The following is a 20688-nucleotide window of genomic DNA, read 5'->3' as shown; positions in this document are numbered from 1 at the left end:
ACGTTTCTAGTGTATTAAAAATCAGATTTTGGTAGGAATACGGTCATAGAAAGACATATGACTCTACTTGTCTGTTTGTTTTTCATTTAATACAAATTAATTTTGATGAATTGAACTGGTACGACTCTTAGCACTCGTGATAAACGACAATTAATTTAGTAATAATAAAATGAAAACGCTGGGTCATTCACGACATCATTTGTAATTCATGTCAAAACCTGGGGAGGACCACACACATCCGTGTTGCATGTATATGTGCGCAATCGATACTCAATGATCCAGACAATTGCGTTTGAATATACCGCCCTGCTTGACACATCCTGTCACTTGCGGGAAGATATACTATAGGCCTACCCTAATAGCTTACAATAGACACCCCACCGTAAATAGCTCTCTTCATTACCTCGCTGTGCCAGTTTATACGCGCAGTGTATGCACTTTTGAACCATATTTTGTTCAAAAATGATAGGAAGGGACTGTTTTCAGCTAAAATATTGGTTATCAGCAGATGCTTAATGATACCGGGAAGTGTTGCAGAAAGGTAAGCGTACTCTTTTATTTATTCAAAATATCACATATCAATGAATTTAAATTGGAAATCCAAAAAGGAAATGTCAGGTCAAAATTCTCACCTTAGAATTATTGTGAAATAAAATCAAACCAAATTTAGGCTCCACAAACAACGTCCAATTATTCCCATTGGTGTTTGCTACACGTGCATATAATAAATTATGATTTGGGGCTAATTTGAGAAGAGTTAATGCCTCGAGTTTCAAAATACATCGAGTGATGTTTTTTGATCAAAAACATCGACAATTCAAGACTCTGTAAAAACAAATCAAGAATTTTCTGGGATAATTGCAACTAAGTATAATGAAAGTTATGATCTAAGCTACCAGATGCATCATTAATTTCCTGACTATGATATTTAGTTGTGGGAAAAGATTACTTTAATGTTTTGGCGGGATTATTTCCCGCCAAAAATTTCAACCAAAAAGAGCATGTAGCCTTAATGGTCACTCGCCAGTGATTTTCCAGTTGTGGGAGGATGAGAATGTTGATTCAGCCATTTTGACCAAAAATGCCTCATACATGTACTTTTTAATCTAGTGATACACCTTGTACATGGACACTCATCAATTTTTACCAGCTCAAACTCGAAATTTATCCATGTTTTAATACCTATCAGCAGTGTTGGAAATAAACCAAATCAGGCCCTTATTTAGGTTTCAAAATCTATGGGCCCTGAGGGCCTGCCTTCTAACACTGGGCTACAAGTATTTTGGTGTTTGAGGAAATATGTGACCATCCACCACGAAACCAGTGTCGTCGGTGCTTGTTCAGAAATATGGACCAATATGCCTTACAGATTATATCAATCAATGAAAAATAAAGGAATTTCAAGAGCATGCAAAATTGATTTTGGAGCACATCACCCAAGCAGTTATGAGAAGTGATATATCATTTTAAAGCTTGTTTTATTGGAGATTTCAACTTTTCCATAATCTGAGATACTCCAAATTGTGATTTTACACTAGGTTCGACGTGGATGGTCACATATATTAAAAATCCACAGCTTGACTCTGTACAGCCTAAAGGGAATGCCTCACACCACAATATTTCAATCAGCACACATCAGTTTTTAATACAATTATCATTTATTTTCAATTAAAACCTTTATTTGTATTGTATAAATATTAATATTAATTATACAAATATAGAGAAGACAACAAAATCTACAAAATCTCTTGAAAATATGTCTTTTTTTCCAAATCAAGCTTCAGGCCAAAATATACATGTAATTGCTTGGTAGTCCTCTACCACCCTGTGGAAGACCCAGTTGGTTGGATTTCTTTTTTACCTTTTAAAAGGGCATTTTGTGATCCACAGCATCATCCCCCCCCCACTTTTCTCAAAATTTTTTTATATCACTGGAAACCTCTGGCTACATAATGTTTATATGTACAAAAAATTTCTAGTAGATTAATTTGTTTAGCAACGATATTGTGAAATTTGAATTTCGTTCTGGTATACCAGAACGAAATTGTCTATGGAGTAGTGTAATACACATAATCATGCATAACTCGCAAACATAAAATCAGAATCAACTGAAAATTTGGGAATAAGCTTTTTTCGTTGATATAAAAAAAAAAATGTCATAAAAAGAGGATCACAAAATACTCCTTTAACATGAACTTGTCAGTCAGAATTGCTCACAAAATGACAATATTTTCAGCAGTATTTTAAATAACTTTCTCATACATTTTGTTTCCAGCACCAAGCAATATGAAATTACAAAAGTCGATGAAATCAATCTGTAATTTTCCTTAAATCTATCAATTTTCCCATCTAACCTACTCAATACTGATTTGACAATTGAAGAAATTTGAGGCATATGTTGCCATATATTTCACATTTAGTTTTTGAGGCTACCTACAGGAAATAAACTTGGGTTTTTAACTTAAAGCTTGATTTTCAGTCTTGCAAATTACAATGAAATTATGCTATTTTTTCCAAAACGGACCAAGCAGTAACTTATGATAATTTGGTATGACATCACATACAATGTATGCAATGCCATCAACTTCCAAACCAAATGCATCGGATGTACTATATTGTTCCTAATAAGCGTCCAGTCTCTATCAAACCAAACACAACCCCAAAAGTTTTCCAAAATGAAAATTGAAAAAGCAATAACATAATAAGCAAATGTACATGAAAACAATGTTAGATCATTCCTACCGTATTGTTCCTAATAAGTGCCCATGGGCCGTGACATTTCATGAAGGGTGGGAATTTATTAGTGACTAATTATAGTGTACGTTTTTAACTTTATAAAAGCTGTTTCAAGCGACAATGGCACCAACGACAATACCAGCAATAGCTAGATACTATCTAAAATTGCATGTTTTTTATGTTGTAAATTGTTTGGGTGGGCGTTTAATAGAGACTGGGTGCTTATTAGGAACAATATGGTAGGTCTCACTGAATTATAGGAAATGAATTTCTCATGATGATAAGCCATTCCTCCTGCAAACAGACATGCCTACAACTGGAATGGGTGGTGTGATTTTGGTCATTTTTAAAAAGTACACACAAAATTGATGTCTAATAAACGCCCAGCCTTCATGAAATGTCACGGCGCTTATTAGGAACAATACGGTATGCATAAACATAAAAGTATTCAAAATCTTGGAATAATTGTTATTGTTTTCAACAAAATTAAAATAATCTCACATCAGGAACTAAAAATCTTAATTTTCATTTTTTTACATTCAAAAAGGGAAAATGGCTGCCTGACAAGAGAATCATATTGCATAATCACATAATATCATTTTAATTGTACTGGAATGTATTGATTTCTTACAAGTGACATACCCTATACAAAGGATGAAAATCAGAGGGAGATGGGAGCCGTTTGGCCCCCAGAAACTCTGAAATGGCCCCTGGTTCCATCTCAATTTTAGTTGACTAGGGGACACACTTTTCTCATGAAACTGGCCCCTGAATAATGAACAAAAATATCAAATTCAAAGCAACTAGTGCTATTTAAATCATCCATGTCATCTCTTTTTTTTTAATTGGCCCATTGGTGATTGGAAATGGCCCCTGGTTCCTAGTTAAATTTGTTGAACCAGGTGCCATTTTCTGTAAAAGTAGCCTCTGGTCCAACACTCCTTATTTTCACCCCTGGTAAGTGGCCCCTGGTTCACACCAAATCTTGGTGAACCAGGGGCCCCTTTTTTGCAAAGTGCCCCTGTTTTAACCTCTCTAATTTTCAGCCTTGCATACAGGACAGGGATTGTCTTTTGGACTTTGCAGGAGAGCATTAAATAGCTCTTCTGGATCCTTCAAGGAGAGCTGTTAAAGAGCATTTACAATACAATGCAAGGAGAGAACGGTTAACTAAGGAGAGCTAAAAATCACTCTCCTATATCAGATTTAAGGAGAGAGCAGTAGAGAGTGATTGCTCTCGCTCTCCTCAAAAGGCAGTCCCTCATTCATTACATACCTTGTGTCTAATAAATGCCTCTCGCTCTTATGAATGCCCCTATGTTATTTTCAATGAAAAAGTGAGCCAAAATGCAGAAATTTCCATGCCATGTCACATATAGTGCTGACAGTGACAATCACTAAATTGCATGGACAAAATCTATTCTAACTTCCATCCATTTCATTGCCAAATTATAGTAACATTTCACTAAATAAAGCACAATCTTGCATAGAAATGCACTTATAGGCTACACGTTATTTAGTAATTAATAATATTTACCGTACCAATAATACGCTATTTGCGTGACACGTCGCCATCTTGTATTAAATGGATTTGAACATGGAAACAAATCAGAAGTGAGTAGTGATTTGCCCCAATTTGTAACCTTGTTTCATTAATAATTCATCCCTAAATAAAAGTGTCACACCCCTGTGCGTTTATTAGGCACAATAAAGTATACAAACTTTTTTGGCTTCTGACATTCAGACACTACATACATAGGAAGTAAACACATCAAAAGAAATAAGTCCCCCTCTGAAAATTTTGTCATAACATCGTAAAGTAAAACTTTGTACAATAAAACTTACTTATAATTGTATGATTGTTTACTAAGTGTTGTGTGAAAATAAAAGATGTCCATGGCTGAATGAACCAAAATTGAAGACAAAAACTGCCATTTCCAAAAGTCACAAAGTAGGCCTGTGCTTGTCAACTTCAAGGCATATAGGGACAAGGAATGGAACTGACCATCTTACAACTCACTGTGCTGAACTCTGCACCAAGGGGATTTGCATGGCTGAATGATCAAGAATCGATACAAATTGCAGTAAATGTTCACTTGGTGAGGATTTTAAACTGCACTCAACCACATGGGTTTTTCCATTAATAACAAGCCATGAATCAAGTTTTGTGACAAGCACAGGCCTAATTTCAGCCCTTGAGTCATGGAAATCTCTCATTTTCACACTCCACTTAGTAAACAGTCATATAATCATTTCAAAGTTAGTTTTATCGGTACAAAACGGAACCTTACAATGTTATGACGAAATGTTGAGAGGGGGACTTATTTCTTGTGCTGTGTTTATGTACCTCTCCTCTCTCTGCATCAATGCCATTACCACTACCACTCTGGTTCGATCACTTGGATCTGCCCATAACTCCCAATAAATGATCAAGAACAATTTGGTCCTTTGTTCAGAGGGGGTATTAGTTTGACGGTTATTTTCATCACAAAAACTGCTGGGGCATTTATTTGAAGGGGAGCGACTATTCGAGGATATACCGAAAGATCAAATAAATGTGACTCCATTGCCTTACTACCAAGGTTTGATACTTGTGCATAATTTGTACACAGACTATCCCACCCTCACCCCCTATACCACTGGACACACACAATATTTGCATGGTCATTATTTTATTAATTTCTGCCTTCGGATACTTTTGAATGTATACTTTAACATTATGTTGGTTTTGATGTCCTCACATGTGAAAGCTTTCCTCCACCAATTGCCAAACCAAACAGATTTCTCTCAGGGTAATAATAAAAATCTGAATGTGCAAATTTTCATTGATTTCTGGCCTACCCGGTTAACCCCACGTGCACTATATATACCACCCAAATTATCACCTTATAAGAACTATAGAGGTTATCCACATTACTCATGTGTGATTTCTGTAGTTTTCCTCATTCAAACCAATTCAATGCATGACCTCAGAGTTACTTGCATGTCTTTGGTGGGCTATTTCGAAACAGTCATGGTTGCACATGCAGGTACTCCTTTTGAAAGTCCTAGTAGTCGCTGATAGGATATGCAGTTTATAGAACACGGATAACCTCTATTGTGATCGGTTACATGGAGGCCTACATTGAGCCAATTGGACGTAATGTTAAGAATGCCCATGTTGGGCTGATGGAGATTAGTCTTAAAAGTGATCTAAAAGCTCTACTGGTTACTCCAATGATTATATAAATTATTATGTTATTAACCAATTAGCATCATTGTTAGTAAGATAGGCTGCTACCAGTTCACAGGTGGTTAACTGAATTGTCCACCCTGCTGTACTGGTATGCCTTTTTAACCCCGTGAGAACTACCTGCCGATTGGTCAAAAAGAAGTTTTCATTATCAATTGGACCAATCAGCAACACTGTTAGAATAATTTCAGCACACACAAAAATTGGGGTGAATTATTTGCAAAGCTCCATTCTGATTGGTGATTAAAATGAAGATATCGTGTTATTAGCCAATCAGAGGTAGTGTTAGATCGGTAGGTAGTGCTCAGGGGGTTAAGCACCAGCATGACAAATTGAAAGAGCACAATTGTCATTATTTATTATTTCAAAATAATGTCCAAATATTGTGCTTAGTTTGCATAGACTTTCGCACTGATTTTACAGGAGTGTTGATTTAGAGTTAGGGATTAGAACTGAGGGTGCTTCAGATGTTAAAAATGCCAAAGGTAGATGTTAATTGTTAAAGGGGTTAGAATTGGTGTGTTTCAGACGTTAAAAAAAGTAGATGTTAACTGCCCGAAGCCATCTGAGGTGAAAATTAAATTTCAGCAAAAATGTCAGTTGTGCCATGAATGATAGGGCAAAGTTTTATGACATATGTATACTATTTAGTCTCTTTCTTTGCTCGTTGTCTAACTCCATTACTGGATGAATCTGTTGTAGATGTGGATGAACTCTGACCTCTCACATCATGCTTAGGAATATTTTGTGAGTCATTGTTTGCTGTTTGAGTACCTTGTGATGGTTGATCTAGAAACAAACAAAATGAAGAAGTCATGTCAAGAAAATAAACAGCCATTTACAAAATATAATTGCATTAAATAAACTTCGCTTTACAGCTATTTTCACCTATAACATCAAACCACTCAATTTACTTAGCTATATCCTGGTGATAGCATCAAAACTCGGGTAACACGGGCTACCAACTTAAACATCAACATCATGTCAATCCACACAGCTATCTACTGAAGATAGCATCAAATGAACTCAATGTACATAGCTACCTACTGAAGATAATACCAAGTGAACTCAGTGCACATAGTTATCTACTGAAGATAGCATCAAATGAACTCAATGCACAGCTATCTACTGAAGTAAGCATCAAATGAATTCAAATCACAGTTATCTACTGAAGATAGCATCAAATGAACTCAGTGCACACAGTTATCTACTGAAGATAGCATCAAATGAACTCAATACACACAGCTATCTACTGAAGATAGCATCAAATGAACTCAATGCACACAGCTATCTACTGACGATAGCATCTAATGAACTCACTGCACACAGCTATCTACTGACGATAGCATCAAATGGACTCAATACACAGCTATCTACTGAAGATAGCATCAAATGAACTCAATACACACAGCTATCTACTGAAGATAGCATCAAATGAACTCAATACACAGCTATCTATTGAAGATAGCATCGAATGAACTCAATGCATAGCTATCTACTGAAAATAGCATCAAATTAACTCAATGTACATAGCTATCTACTGAAGATAATACCAAATGAACTCAGTGCACACAGTTATCTACTGAAGATAGCATCAAATGAACTCAATGCACAGCTATCTACTGAAGTTAGCATCAAATGAATTCAAATCACAGTTATCTACTGAAGATAGCATCAAATGAACTCAGTGCACACAGCTATCTACTGAAGATATCATCAAATGAACTCAATACTCAGCTATCTACTGAAGATAGCATCAAATGAACTCAATACACACAGCTATCTACTGAAGATAGCATCAAATGAACTCAGTACATAGCTATCTACTGAAAATAGCACAAATTAACTCAAAGCATACAGCTATCTACTGAAGATAGCATCAAATGAACTCAATGAACTCAGTGAAGATAATACCAAATGAACTCAGTGCATACAGTTATCTACTGAAAATGTACTATGTATGTATGTATGTAAGATAGCATCAAATGAACTCAATGCAGATAGCTATCTACTAAAGATAGCATCAACTGAACTCAATGCACAGTTATCTACTGAAGATAGCATCAAATGAACTCAATGCACAGCTATCTACTGAAGATAGCATCAACTGAACTCAATACTCAGCTATCTGTATAGCATCAAATGAACTCAATACACACAGCTATCTACTGAAGATAGCATCAAATGAACTCAATGCACACAGCTATCTACTCAAGATAGCATCAAATGAACTCACTGCACACAGCTATCTATTGAAGATAGCATCGAATGAACTCAATACATAGCTATCTACTGAAAATAGCATCAAATTAACTCAATGCATACAGCTATCTACTGAAGATAGCATCAAATGGACTCAATGCACACAGCTATGTACTGAAGATAGCATCAAATGAACTCAATGCACACAGCTATCTACTGACGATAGCATCTAATGAACTCACTGCACACAGCTATCTACTGAAGATAGCATCAAATGAACTCAATGCATACAGCTATCTACTGAAGATAGCATCAAATGAACTCAATGCCCACAGCTATCTACTGAAGGTAGCAGTCAGTGAAGATAATACCAAATGAACTCAGTGACACAGTTATCTACTATGTATATATGTATGTATGTAAGATAGCATCAAATGAACTCAATGCAGATAGCTATCTACTAAAGATAGCATCAACTGAACTCAATGCACACAGTTATCTACTGAAGATAGCATCAAATGAACTCAATGCATAGCTATCTACTGAAAATAGCATCAAATTAACTCAATGCATACAGCTATCTACTGAAGATAGCATCAAATGAATTCACTGCACACAGCTATCTCATGAAGATAGCATCAAATGAACTCAATGCACAGCTATCTAACTCAATGCACAGCTATCTATCATCAAATGAACTCAATGCCCACAGCTATCTACTGAAGATAGCAGTCAGTGGTATATTAAAAAGGATATTTTTTATCATGAAATGTAAGGAATAATTCATATTATTTGGCTAAATTAATTAAAAATTCATGTAAATAGCCCCCTAAATTTACACACAAATATATAGACCACTTGGCATGTGACATCATTGCCCGGCAGTATGCGTGCGCATTATGGCCATTTCCATTGTTCTTTGCCCTGCAGTGTGCGTACGCATCGTAGTCTGCTAAGGGCACGTGCATTTTGAATGGCCCGCCACATTTCATATGTTATGAAAGCCATTGAACAGTGTAGCGGCTCGTTCGAGCATATCGATAGACTAGTCCATCGCCTTTGTTGATAAACAGTGATGTCAAGTGGTCTATATTTTATAGAATAGAGTTACCACAAAAAAAACCGAAAAATATGAACAATTTGCTAAAGAAATGAAAATCCATGTTAAAAATAGCAAAAAACAAGATGATGAAACGACCACAGTCGTTTACCGCCAATGCCTAAAACAACTGTTATCTAGAACGCCCTCAATTTAAGACTTACTGATTTTCCGTAAGCTGCACCTATCGATTTATCCCAGAGATTTATCGGAACTTATTTTTATGAATGAACTCGTAGTGCCATGAGTGCATTGTAAGTGTAAAGGTTTATAGGTTTACATGTTAGTAGATTGCAAAAACTCGGGTATAAGCCCACCCCTCTAGATGGGCAATTTCACTTCAAAATGGGGGTGGGCTTATAACCGGGGAGGGGCTAGCAGTTTAATTTAAAAATAAAAACAATCTTCCTCATTTGAAAATGCCCAATGTACCAGTAATTTCTATCATTTATGTCAATTTTTAAAATTATAAGTATGGAATGTTAATTTTTAACTGATATTTGTTTATATTTGTTCTTAAATATGAGAGAAAAGCATTGATTTGATTTAAGAACTTGGCCAAAATTTAGTACTGGGCGTATAGCCGAGTGCACCCTTGTTCCCAGAATGTTTTGAAAAATAGGGGGTGGGCGTATACCTGAAGGTGGGCTTATACCCGGGTGGTTACGGTATTAGCGAGCCTTGAATTGAGGGCGCCAGTAGATAAAAGTTGTCATAATAAACAGGCGGCGAGTGGCATGATGGTCAGAGAGAGCCGGCAAAACCGCTCGGCCGTGGCATTTTCCATATACTCGGTTAGTTTTGTGGGGTTCATTATCGAACCCCAACGATTTTAGCTTGCATTTATATTATTTATTAACATAGGCCTATTTGTTTGTGATATTTCAAGCGTTTTAAAATTTCAAAATAATCCCATTCAATTACATGGTTGACAACGGAAATTTACTGAATTTAGAGAATGCATGGCGCATACCACCTGATAATAAACAGCTGTGCGATATCTCAACACTAGTGACACTAAGGATTGATTTTTCTTACCTGGAGGAGGTGGTGGAGGCTGTAATAGAGCATTTCTGTATGTAGTGATGAAGTACTGGTATAACTGAGTTGCTCCGAAGCCACCCCCAATGAACATTGCTAGAAATAAACCCTTTATCAGGTGATCCTACAAGCAAAAAAGATACACTTACAATGGTTAGCACCAAATTTGCATGAAATGCTTGGGAATTATAACTTTCTGTGTAACACAGAAAATTTTGCTTTTTTTTTCTTAGGGTGGAATGGCAGCTGGGGAGCCTGTTTTTTTTCTGGAAATAGGTGAGGTATGTGGTTTTGTTTTATTTTTTGTGGGATAAAAGAGAACACACACTTAACTGTTTTAATGTTGAAATTTGAGGAAAAGGGGATTACTTTGAGCAAATGTAATTTGGGAACCAGATATTTAATATCAGTTCAAAAATGGAATTCCTTCACCCACCCTCACCAGTGTAAATCTAATATTGTTTTTGTTTAAAGGTTTTGTTAACTTATCCATGTCGATGGTCAGTTGAAATTTCAGAAATATCACATGCATGGATAACACCCCTTAGTTTTAAAGTTTCATAAATCTAACTATTTCAGACTCTAAACAAGGCATGTCTAAAGCTAAGTCAGAAAATAAAAAATATGACTACATTTTAAAGTTGAAATAATAAGTTCCTATAGTAAGAAATGTCAGGATCACTATAATATCTTGCAGTAAACCTTTGACGACAGCATATTTTATGTGTACATCGCGTATTTACTGCGTTGTAACACACTTGTCTCTGATTGGCTGCTGAGGCGATCTGCTGTTGCCGAGTGGAAATTTATGAATGAACTTTGCGCCGTACGCGTTGTTTGTCGTACACGCTCGTCAAAGGTTTACTGCAAAAGATTATAATGTAAACACTCACCTCCATTTTTTCAGAACTAAATAAAAGAAACTCAAAAAGAAGAAAAACAATTCCTAAAGCAGCTCCAACAGCAATACCTTTCCATGGTAACAGAAATTCATCTGAAATCACAAAAATACATTTGGAAATGGTTATAAGCCCAATCGCCATTGTAACTTCCGGTTTTTCAGAGCAGTTCTGGGACACTTTGACCTCTGACATATCAGGAAAATTGCTGTAATTAGTATCAATTAATTTATTACTGTCATAATGTTATCATTACATATATTTAAATAATTTATTTATTCAATAATAATGTTTTTTGGGTTTGTTTTCATTATTGTAAAACATTTTAGATAATATTTTGTTCGCACAAAAACCAATTTTTCTGAAGTTTCCCAATAGGTCAGAGGGCAAAATGCCAATTTGGCTTATTGCAAGAAGGCCCTATCTGCAATAGCTGCCTTATAGACATTTGACAATTTCTGCATCCTATATTGTACACCTGGCAGCTATTGCAGATAGGTCTTTCTTGCCCTAACCCCTTGATTTCATTTGAGATGTGAACATCAATACAAGGTTTGTATATGAATGGTCATGGAAAATTCTTCTTTGATGCTAGATTATATAAAACCAGTGACGGTGCTCGGGGCAAGTAGGCATTTGCCCCTCCCCCCCCCCCCAATATTTTTGTTGCCCCCCCCCCAGTTTTGAGGCAAAACATCCAAAATTACATACATTTCCACTTTTTGCAGCAATTTTGCACAAAATTTGTTGATTTTGCCCCCCCTGAAATTCACTTTTCCCCAGTCCCCCCGGAAAAAATGTTTAATTGGGTACTCGATTATTTTAAAACACCGTGTCGGAGTATCAACATTTTGATTTTATCGAAAATTGTCGATTGTTTTTCTAAGCAAATAGATTTTTAAGCAATGATTTCAACTGATAGGCGGTTTTTAAAACATGACTTGTTTTTCAATAATAAATCCATTTGAAGCAACTTACTCCAGGTATCTCAGGGGCTGTTTTTGACTTATGTTCCCACCCAATACAGGTATATCATAAATTTAGTTCATACTCATAAGTCCATCTCTCTTCTGTTACTTACTTCTGAAGTCTCGGGCTTACACTTTCATATTAAAGTGGCCCACCCCCTTGGGTGCAGATTATTATAAACATTGCATACATGTACGGTCCAATCGCAGCTTCTTTCTGCTCATTCCAGTACTGATTATTTGCATCACATATCGTCACTGGGCGGGAAAAACCTCATAATGTACTTTTTGCCCTTGAACATGGATGAAGCAAACCATTCAATATAAAGTCTACAACTACAAGGCTTTAATCATTTTCAAGGGCCAAAAGTAAATATTCGGTGTTTCCTGCATGTTGGCCCTTGAACATGGATAAAGCAACCTCTTTAATATAAAGTCTACACCTACAAGGCTTTATCCATTTTCAAGGGCCAAAAGTAAACATGCGGTGTTTCCTGCATGTACTTTTGGCCCTTAAACATGGATAAAGCAACCTCTTCAATATAAAGTCTACACCTGCAAGGCTTTATCCCTGTTCAAGGGCCAAAAGTACATACCGTATTGTTTGTAATAAACGCTCCCCCTCTAATAAACGCCCCCCTCCAATTTTTGTGTGAAAAATTGACAAAAATGCAAACATTTCCATGCCATATCGTGTAGGTAAGCTTAAAACTTGCATCAGTAATGGCAGTCACGATCGCTAAATTGCATGGAAAAAAACCTATTTTGACTCAACTCCCATCCATTCATTGCCTAATTATGGTAAAATTTCACTAATTCCATGCACTTACAGGTGTAATTTTGTTTTATTTCCCACGAAATTGTAACTTTCAGTGGGCGCTGCCATCTTGTATGGTCATAAATCCCTCCTTTTAACAGGAGCACCATCGGGAAATTGAACCCGATTTTTAAGCTTTTTCACTGACAATTCACTTCCAATAAACGCCCCCCATTTGGAAAAATGCAACGCCCCCAGGGCGTTTATTACAAACAATACGGTAATTTTTATGAGGTTTTTCCCACCCAGTGACGATACATTACAGGACTATCAGTGGCGGCGCCAGGAATTTTTTTTTTTTGGGGGGACATTGAGGGGCAAAGTAAATTTCGGGGAGGGGGGGCAAGAGATCTGACATTTGCCCCCTCATGTCTGGCACCGCCACTGAGGACTATACACAGAAACAAATTAACACTACATATACCTCTGCTGAGTCTTTTATGAGTTGCTTCTGCACTTTTAACGGCTTTCTTCAGTTTCTCATCATTTTCATCCCTTTCTAATGCTGCCTTTAAAACAATATTTTTAGAAATTCAAGAATGTTAGCACATAATGTCAAAAGTAATATGGTACAAAGTCCAACCCCTATCACCCGGCCATGATGGGACCAAGTAATGACAAGACAAGTGAAAAATCTGGATAAGCGAGCTACATGTATATGTGCAATTGTCCATTGAATTATCAAAGTGGCAAAATTGGAACGACAAAAGATTACTCAACATAGGATAGTAACTAATAACGCTGAAAGGTGATATTGCAGTGACATATGTGACCAGCTCCAACTGGGGGTGTGTGAGATGCTGGCCACCTTGATGTTTAAGATTGCTACTTTTTAGCCCATTTTCCCACTTGAAAGTTGCCTTGCGCCCTCTAAAAAAATTCCTGCCTGTCCCACCAAAAGTGGCTATGGTATTTCAATTTATTTGTTTATATCTCTATCGGAATACGGTAGTATGTTACCTTGTAAAACTGTACTGCAGCTTCGTGGAAATCGACACTTGCAAACACTTCTGCTTTGCGGAAGTATCCCTGTATAAACGCAAGAAAGGAAACAGAACATTGTTTACAAATATTTCACTTTTAGCCTTTAAGGTGGTACTACACCCCTGGCCACTTTTTTGCCTATTTTTGCATTTTTCTCAAAAATTATAGCGCATTGGTGACAAGTAAGATTATAGGGGCAAGGACTACAACTACTGCACTGACAATTTTATTTCAGCGCAGACAACAGTTGTGGAGTTACAGTCAAAAATGAGGGAAAACCAATAATGAGGGGAAACCAATATTTAATCAATAAATCAATAACTATTTGTCTTGAGTCACTGAAATTCCAGTGTAGTAACTGGATTCCTTGCCCCTATAATATACATAACTTTTGTTACCAGTGTTTTATTAGTTTTTGAGAAAAATGCAAAAATAGTCACAAATTTATCAAGGGGTGTAATGTAGTACCATCTTAAACAGCAGTGGAATGTGTGGTAGCAGGTAAAACCACCAATGAAATGCACATTTTCATAATAAAGTCACAATAATACATTTTTGAAATAACTGTTAATTTTTTTTTTTTTAAACCTGTTTTTTTTTTATTGTTTTTTTGTTGCTATTATGTAATGTTTACACATGTCCCACTTACTCTTTTATCCATATTCCTTCCCTGTCCCTATTTACCCAATGTTACATGTATGGTACTACTATTTAATATTTTACCATTTTTGTGAAAGAATTTAACAAAATTGAAATTTTTACAGAATATTATCCCCCTCGACACTACTGGTCATCTAACAACATTTCTGATTGGTTGATAACTTGAAATGCTCATTTCAATTGCCAATTATGCCTAGGCTTTAACTCATTTATGGTCAAACTTGCATTTGCAGATAATTTTATTAATACTCTCCTTGATTGGTTCAAAATTGGACAAAATATTCATTTTGGCCAATCATCAGGTAGTTCTCATGGGGTTATATGGATTTTACCTTGGCCCATTCTGGCTTCAGTTCCACAACTTTGTTGGCATCCTCCAATGCAAGATAGTGCTGCTCCATTTTAAGGTAACCAAGGGAGCGGTTGCTATAGAGACGATAATCTTCCGGTGTCCATTTGATAGCTTCAGTGTAATGCAAGATGGCTTCCATATGTCTGCCCGATTTCATGCAGCCATTGCCACGCTCCTTTGCTTGAGTTGCCTTGCCACCCTGACAAACAAAATGAAAAAAAAAAATGAAAAACATTATTCACCTACCATATTTTGTCAAATAGTCGCCCCCCCTCAAATAAACGTCCCCCGCCACTTTTTTCAACCAAGATGTTTCAAAAATGCCGATATTTCCATGCTATCTTGTGTAGTAAGCTTACCAAGTTGCGCACATGGTCGATAATAGCGTCAATAATTGGCGAAAATCTGGATCAGAAACCCGGAAGTGAGCCAGAAGTCAGTGTTTCTAGTTCATAGTTCGTCATTTTAGCGTGTGTTTTTAGTTTACCTAATGATTTTAACGGGAATTATCGTTCTAAAATTGACCTTGAATAAACGCCCCCCCTTGGGAAAATGTAACGCCCCGGGGGCGTTTATTTGACGAAATACTTTATGTACATGTAAGCATGGTAAGTCAGAGAGCCTGCTGTGAGGATGCTTGAACACTTACTGGGTTAAAGGCAGGGTTCCCACTAGGTCCAAATATTATAATTATGGGGTCCAGTTGGACCCCATAAAAGTTTTTGAGGGTCTTTAGACAAAAATTCTCACATGTTAGTCTCAAATGATTGGGTCCAGGTGGACCCCATAATTTTCAAAATTTGAAAAATATGGAGTCACATATCCGGATAACAGAGAGATCCTTATAAAAGAGGTCCGGATAAGATATATCCTGTCTGGACACATCACACTTCTGCTATTCGCCAAACTCCGATATGCAGTCGAAGTACTTCGAGGATGGCCCGTCACTTTTAGCTTCCTGAGAACAATTCTGTAAATAACATACGAAACCACAAACTCACTAACTTCAACTTGCGCTATCCATAACATAAAAAATATATTAATTATTACCGATCCTGCAGAATAACATCTATTGTCAATTTCATGGAATCCTGTTACTGAGAATCGAAAATTTCACAGCGAAACGTCAGACATGCTTCATAAATCACAGCTGTTAAGCCGACTTTATACCACTCGCTCGTTTTTACAGAAAAGCGAAGCAGCATGGCACGCCGCAGTGCACCAGGATGTGCCGTGTGCAAAATTTCTAACGGGGGCCATAACCCCTTTTGTGATTGGTTCATTGGTTGTATATTAACCATTTATCGCGATCATGAAGCCAATCAATGAACGCGACGGCCTTCATGAGTAATGTAGATCCGACCACGAAAAGCTACGTACGTCTAACCTGATTGGTTTAAAAAAACTACTTGGACCAGTCAGCGTGCTCAGTTCTTAACAACCACGTGCAGGTGATTTCCTGGTGGTGTTTCAGCGATCGAGTATAAATTCAGCTTGACAACTCATCTTGCAGCTGCAAGGACAATACACGGAGACAATCACTGACACTACAACAATGAATCTAATGGCTTGTTTATGACATGCATCGGGTGGATTTTACGATTGAGGTAAGATTTTCGGCCTGTCCCGGCATGAATATTCTCATTTTTCTTCATCAACGTCGGTGCCGTGGGTTAATTCGAGGGCTGCCCCTGAAGACCAGACGTGAAGCACACAGATTAACATCATTTTACAAAATGCAAAATGATCTTCTGGACAGTAGACTACCAAAAATTCACCGAGCCAAAATCAGACCGCTGCAGAAGAGGCCACTCAAACCAGTTTGCAATCCCGACTCGAACTACCGACGTGTATGCGAATTTTTTCCGTGCACCATTAAGACATGGAACAAGCTTCAGCAGTCAACTGTTGCGCAACCAGACCCCTTCAAGTTCAAGTCATCTCTCCTGCAAGACCCAGCTCTAAACAAAAACTAATCGGCCACCCTCACGAGCCTCTTGAGTTTAAACTTTTTCAAGGAGATTTTTGGAGGTTACCAATAGAGGCCTTGCATGTGACGTATCATCCCGTAAATATGGCGGATTACTCAAATGCATTCAACAAAAGCATGATTGCAATCTACCGTGACAGTTCGTCTCACACACATAACCCTGCACTACCCTGAGTAAGGATAAACACTTGTGCTGAACGTCAAATTGGTCACTTATCGCTGACTGTTCAACATGTGAGATCTACACCAATTACAGTCCCTGAAACGGTCTACTTTTTAGCCGACCTCAATTCAAACATTTAGTGATAGTTAAAATGCGATCCCCAACCCTTTGGTTACCTTTGGGCGAATTTGTAGAAATCTCTGGAGTCTCTGTGTCTGAAATTCCCGGTACAAACATCGAAAATGTCGCATTTCTCAGTCCCGGTGATTCTACAATATCCGCATCGCTGTTTTCATACATGAATATGCATATCTCTGACCCCTGTAAGGTCAAAAACGTGGCGTTGATTTCAACCAATCCGATCCACCGATTGTGATACTGACGTCATATCTGAGGTGACCAGGAGGCAGGAGATACCATTTTGGTCAACTGAACTCAACTCGTGCGTTCTTTTGGTTGACATAAATCGAACAAAATGTTCAATAACGGGTAATAGTAGGATTTCAATTTTTTATTAATGAAGTTACTTGTAGTTTTGAGGAATGACAGAGTTGTTTTTGGAAACTTAGATGTTTGTTTCAACTGATGATGTAGGATCGCAAGGTGAGTGAATTCTTGTTCGAAATATTTACTAACGGTCAAAGCTTGCGAGGGCCGAGGGCATCTGTGAGCAAATTCGTAGCTAGTGTTTCTCGAGCAAGTGAATTCGTGAAGAGATTTGCTTGTTTGAGTGATAGTAGGATACGGGATGTAGGCTAGTCCTCTGTGTTTGACCTGCTCCGATGTCTCAATTCACACGGAATTATTCGTACCTGCTAACCAGACAGCAATACAAATGGAACCAGACATAACCCTGCACTACGATCAAATAGGTCATTGTAGGTTGATGACAACATTATTTGATTGAATGGACTGCACTCCGCCATAACTACGGTGAAGGACACCGGCTCAAATCCTTTGTTTGGAGCCAATCGATAATTTCATGCAGGGCCTCTATACCAAGTACCAAGACTCAACAATGCTCAATGAAATGAAATGAATGAAATCAATGTGTTCAAGTGGATGGATTAGTCCTGCCAGCAAGACTTCAGTCTTTATCATAATGACATCTACGGACCTAGGTATGACGAGTTACAGTTACTGGAACTAGTGGATGGATAAGCTTTTTTGTCCATGATCCGAATCCGATATTAAATCCTCTTGCATTTAACTGCTACTTACTTTGTCCATTATTAAATCTTCTGGTAACAACTGTTAAAAACCTTCTTGTGTCATATATAATGAGAAATGCGTGACAGTACTTCTGAAATTGAAGGAAATATCATATAAAGCAGGCAGTCTAAATCACAAATTTTCACATCATGGGCGCCGCCATATTGAATACGCCCTCATCGCGTTTCTGGCCAGGGGATAGCAGACACCGACACGCCCACCAGTGGTTTGTCTATGTCTAAGGGACCGTTCACAAACACTTGTTAGGGGGCCTGCTGCAAAAAAAATTTCATCGCGAAAATTTTTCGGCCCCCCCCCCCTTTACAGACCTCAAAGAATTCAGGGCCCCCTTTTTGACATGAAAATTATGGGTCAACCCCATAGAAAAGCATAGGCCTAAATAGGCCTAGGGCCTAAACTCAATTTTTCCAGGAAAATTTGTGGTTAATTTTTTCAGCCCCCCAGGAGAGGGTCAAAATTTTCAGGCCCCCTTTTGCATCAGGCCCCCTAACAAGTGTTTGTGAACGGAAAATTTTTCGCCCCCCCCCCCCTTTACAGACCTCAAAGAATTCAGGGCCCCCCTTTTTGACATGAAAATTATGGGTCAACCCCATAGAAAAGCATAGGCCTAATAGGCCTAGGGCCTAAACTCAATTTTTCCAGGAAAATTTGTGGTTAATTTTTCAGCCCCCCCAAGAGGGTCAAAACTTTTCAGGCCCCCTTTTGCATCAGGCCCCCTAACAAGTGTTTGTGAACGGTCCCTAAACATAGACAATCTAATAGTTATTCTAAACTCACCGATTCTTAGTTCAAAAGTTGGTGTCAAACAAGGCTGTGTTTTAAGTCCAATGTTTTTTAACATCTTTTTAAGTGATCTTCCAATGATATTTGATAATGATTGTGATCCAGTTATTCTCAATAATAATTCCCATAATGCTGAAGTTATCTAAGTCGGCAGAAGGACTTCAAAGTGCTCTTAACAGGTTGAATGATTGTTTGAAATGGAAGTTATGTGTAAATAGTAGCAAAACAAAGGTCATGATTTTTAACAAAAGTGGTCGTGTTCGTTCATCATATTCTTTTGTTTTTGGTAATTCCACATGAATGTTGAACTTTTAATGAATAGGCCTACCCGAAATGAATACAGTTATTTAGGTAGGCTTATTATCTTTTCACCATCAGGTTAATTTACAAAAGCTCAGTATTAATTGTCTTAAGGGGGCCCGGATTTTTTTTAATTGCCTAGAAATAAGACTGAGAGGAATTTGCCACTTGCTGTGAACTTTTGTTGATCAAGTTCAAAATTGATGGTGCACATCAACGCCGCAAACTCTCTAGTTTTATCATTGAGCATGGTCACTTGTGTAAGATCACTATGGAAATTGGCTTGTAGGCCTATGTGATGTTGCTATTTCAGCTCACGCACTTTTTTTTAAGACTCGATTTCATTAAATTCCCGTGGACGGAGGCTAATATTTGTACATTTGTGTGTTGAAAACTCTAAAGAAAGAATTATGGTACTTATTTCCAACTTCTGAATTAAGTTCTGAGCACAACTGAGCTCCTAACTGGCTCAGTCCTTTATAACTTTCAATTTTCGTAATACCTACTACTCTGCACTGATCTCACAATAAATTAGTGATTTGAGGTATAATGATACCTACATCATGACTCTGGATAATATAACTCTTAAGTTAGGATTAGGCCTATAGGCGCTAGCGCCCTAAAAGCAACACATTTTGATGTATACCATTTTTTCACAATTTCTTTCCGCCCTTTTTTTCTTTAGTCCTACTAATTCTTTTTGCCGCCCTAAAAAATACGCGCATGATATTTCTAAGTAAACAATAGCATTGACCTTACCCACCAATCAGTAAAGTCTTTTATAATCATGTGATGGCCCAATCCAATAGTAAAGGCAAAAAGTAGTCCTGGTCACTGCCAACAAGATTAGATGGGCTAAAAAATAGTCCTTGTCATGTGGGGCATTAGATAAAGGAATACAAACATGGGTATGAGATATTAAGAATTATTTCCTAGCCTCCTAACCACAGGGTTGATAGGCTACAATAGCTATTTGGGTATTGGGGAAATGTTCACTTCGTGAACAAAATTATTGGCCGCCTCAGACCTGGGCCGCCTCCCCCACTGGATTACCCCCTCTTTCGAAACTTTCAATAAATATCCGGGCCAAACAATACCTATCGGAAACATTGATGGCGCGCTAGCACTCTGAAAACTGCAGACCTGAAAACTGCCAATTTCCCCCTGCACTGACAATGACTGAAACACTGCAGGGAAAACATTCAGAGAAATATAAATTAATTACCGTA

At 37.5% G+C, this 20688-nt stretch overlaps 1 protein-coding gene across 1 annotated transcript; it reads right to left on the bottom strand.

The window, feature by feature from the left end:
* Positions 1–6224: 6224 nt before the first annotated feature.
* Positions 6225–18488, bottom strand: LOC140159345 (uncharacterized). The gene is made up of 7 exons (XM_072182793.1): positions 18365–18488; positions 14971–15189; positions 13955–14023; positions 13419–13503; positions 11204–11304; positions 10308–10434; positions 6225–6757 (listed from the first exon to the last, which is right to left on the bottom strand). The coding sequence occupies exons 1-7, from the start codon at positions 18371–18373 to the stop codon at positions 6612–6614; spliced, it is 756 nt and encodes a 251-aa protein (XP_072038894.1). The 5' UTR covers positions 18374–18488; the 3' UTR covers positions 6225–6611.
* Positions 18489–20688: the final 2200 nt, after the last annotated feature.

The sequence above is a fragment of the Amphiura filiformis genome, chromosome 8 (assembly GCF_039555335.1).
Source record: "Amphiura filiformis chromosome 8, Afil_fr2py, whole genome shotgun sequence".
Taxonomy (NCBI): domain Eukaryota; kingdom Metazoa; phylum Echinodermata; class Ophiuroidea; order Amphilepidida; family Amphiuridae; genus Amphiura; species Amphiura filiformis.
This window is presented reverse-complemented; position numbering and strand designations above follow the sequence as displayed.

Bases quoted from the DNA above. Each gene is read 5' to 3' on its own strand.
- LOC140159345 (XM_072182793.1), bottom strand. The intron at 13,504-13,954 runs GTAACATACTAC...ATTGTTTTAAAG, and splicing joins CTGCAGTACAGTTTTACAAG to GCAGCATTAGAAAGGGATGA. The intron at 11,305-13,418 runs GTATATGTAGTG...TTGTGATTTCAG, and splicing joins TCATAAAAGACTCAGCAGAG to ATGAATTTCTGTTACCATGG.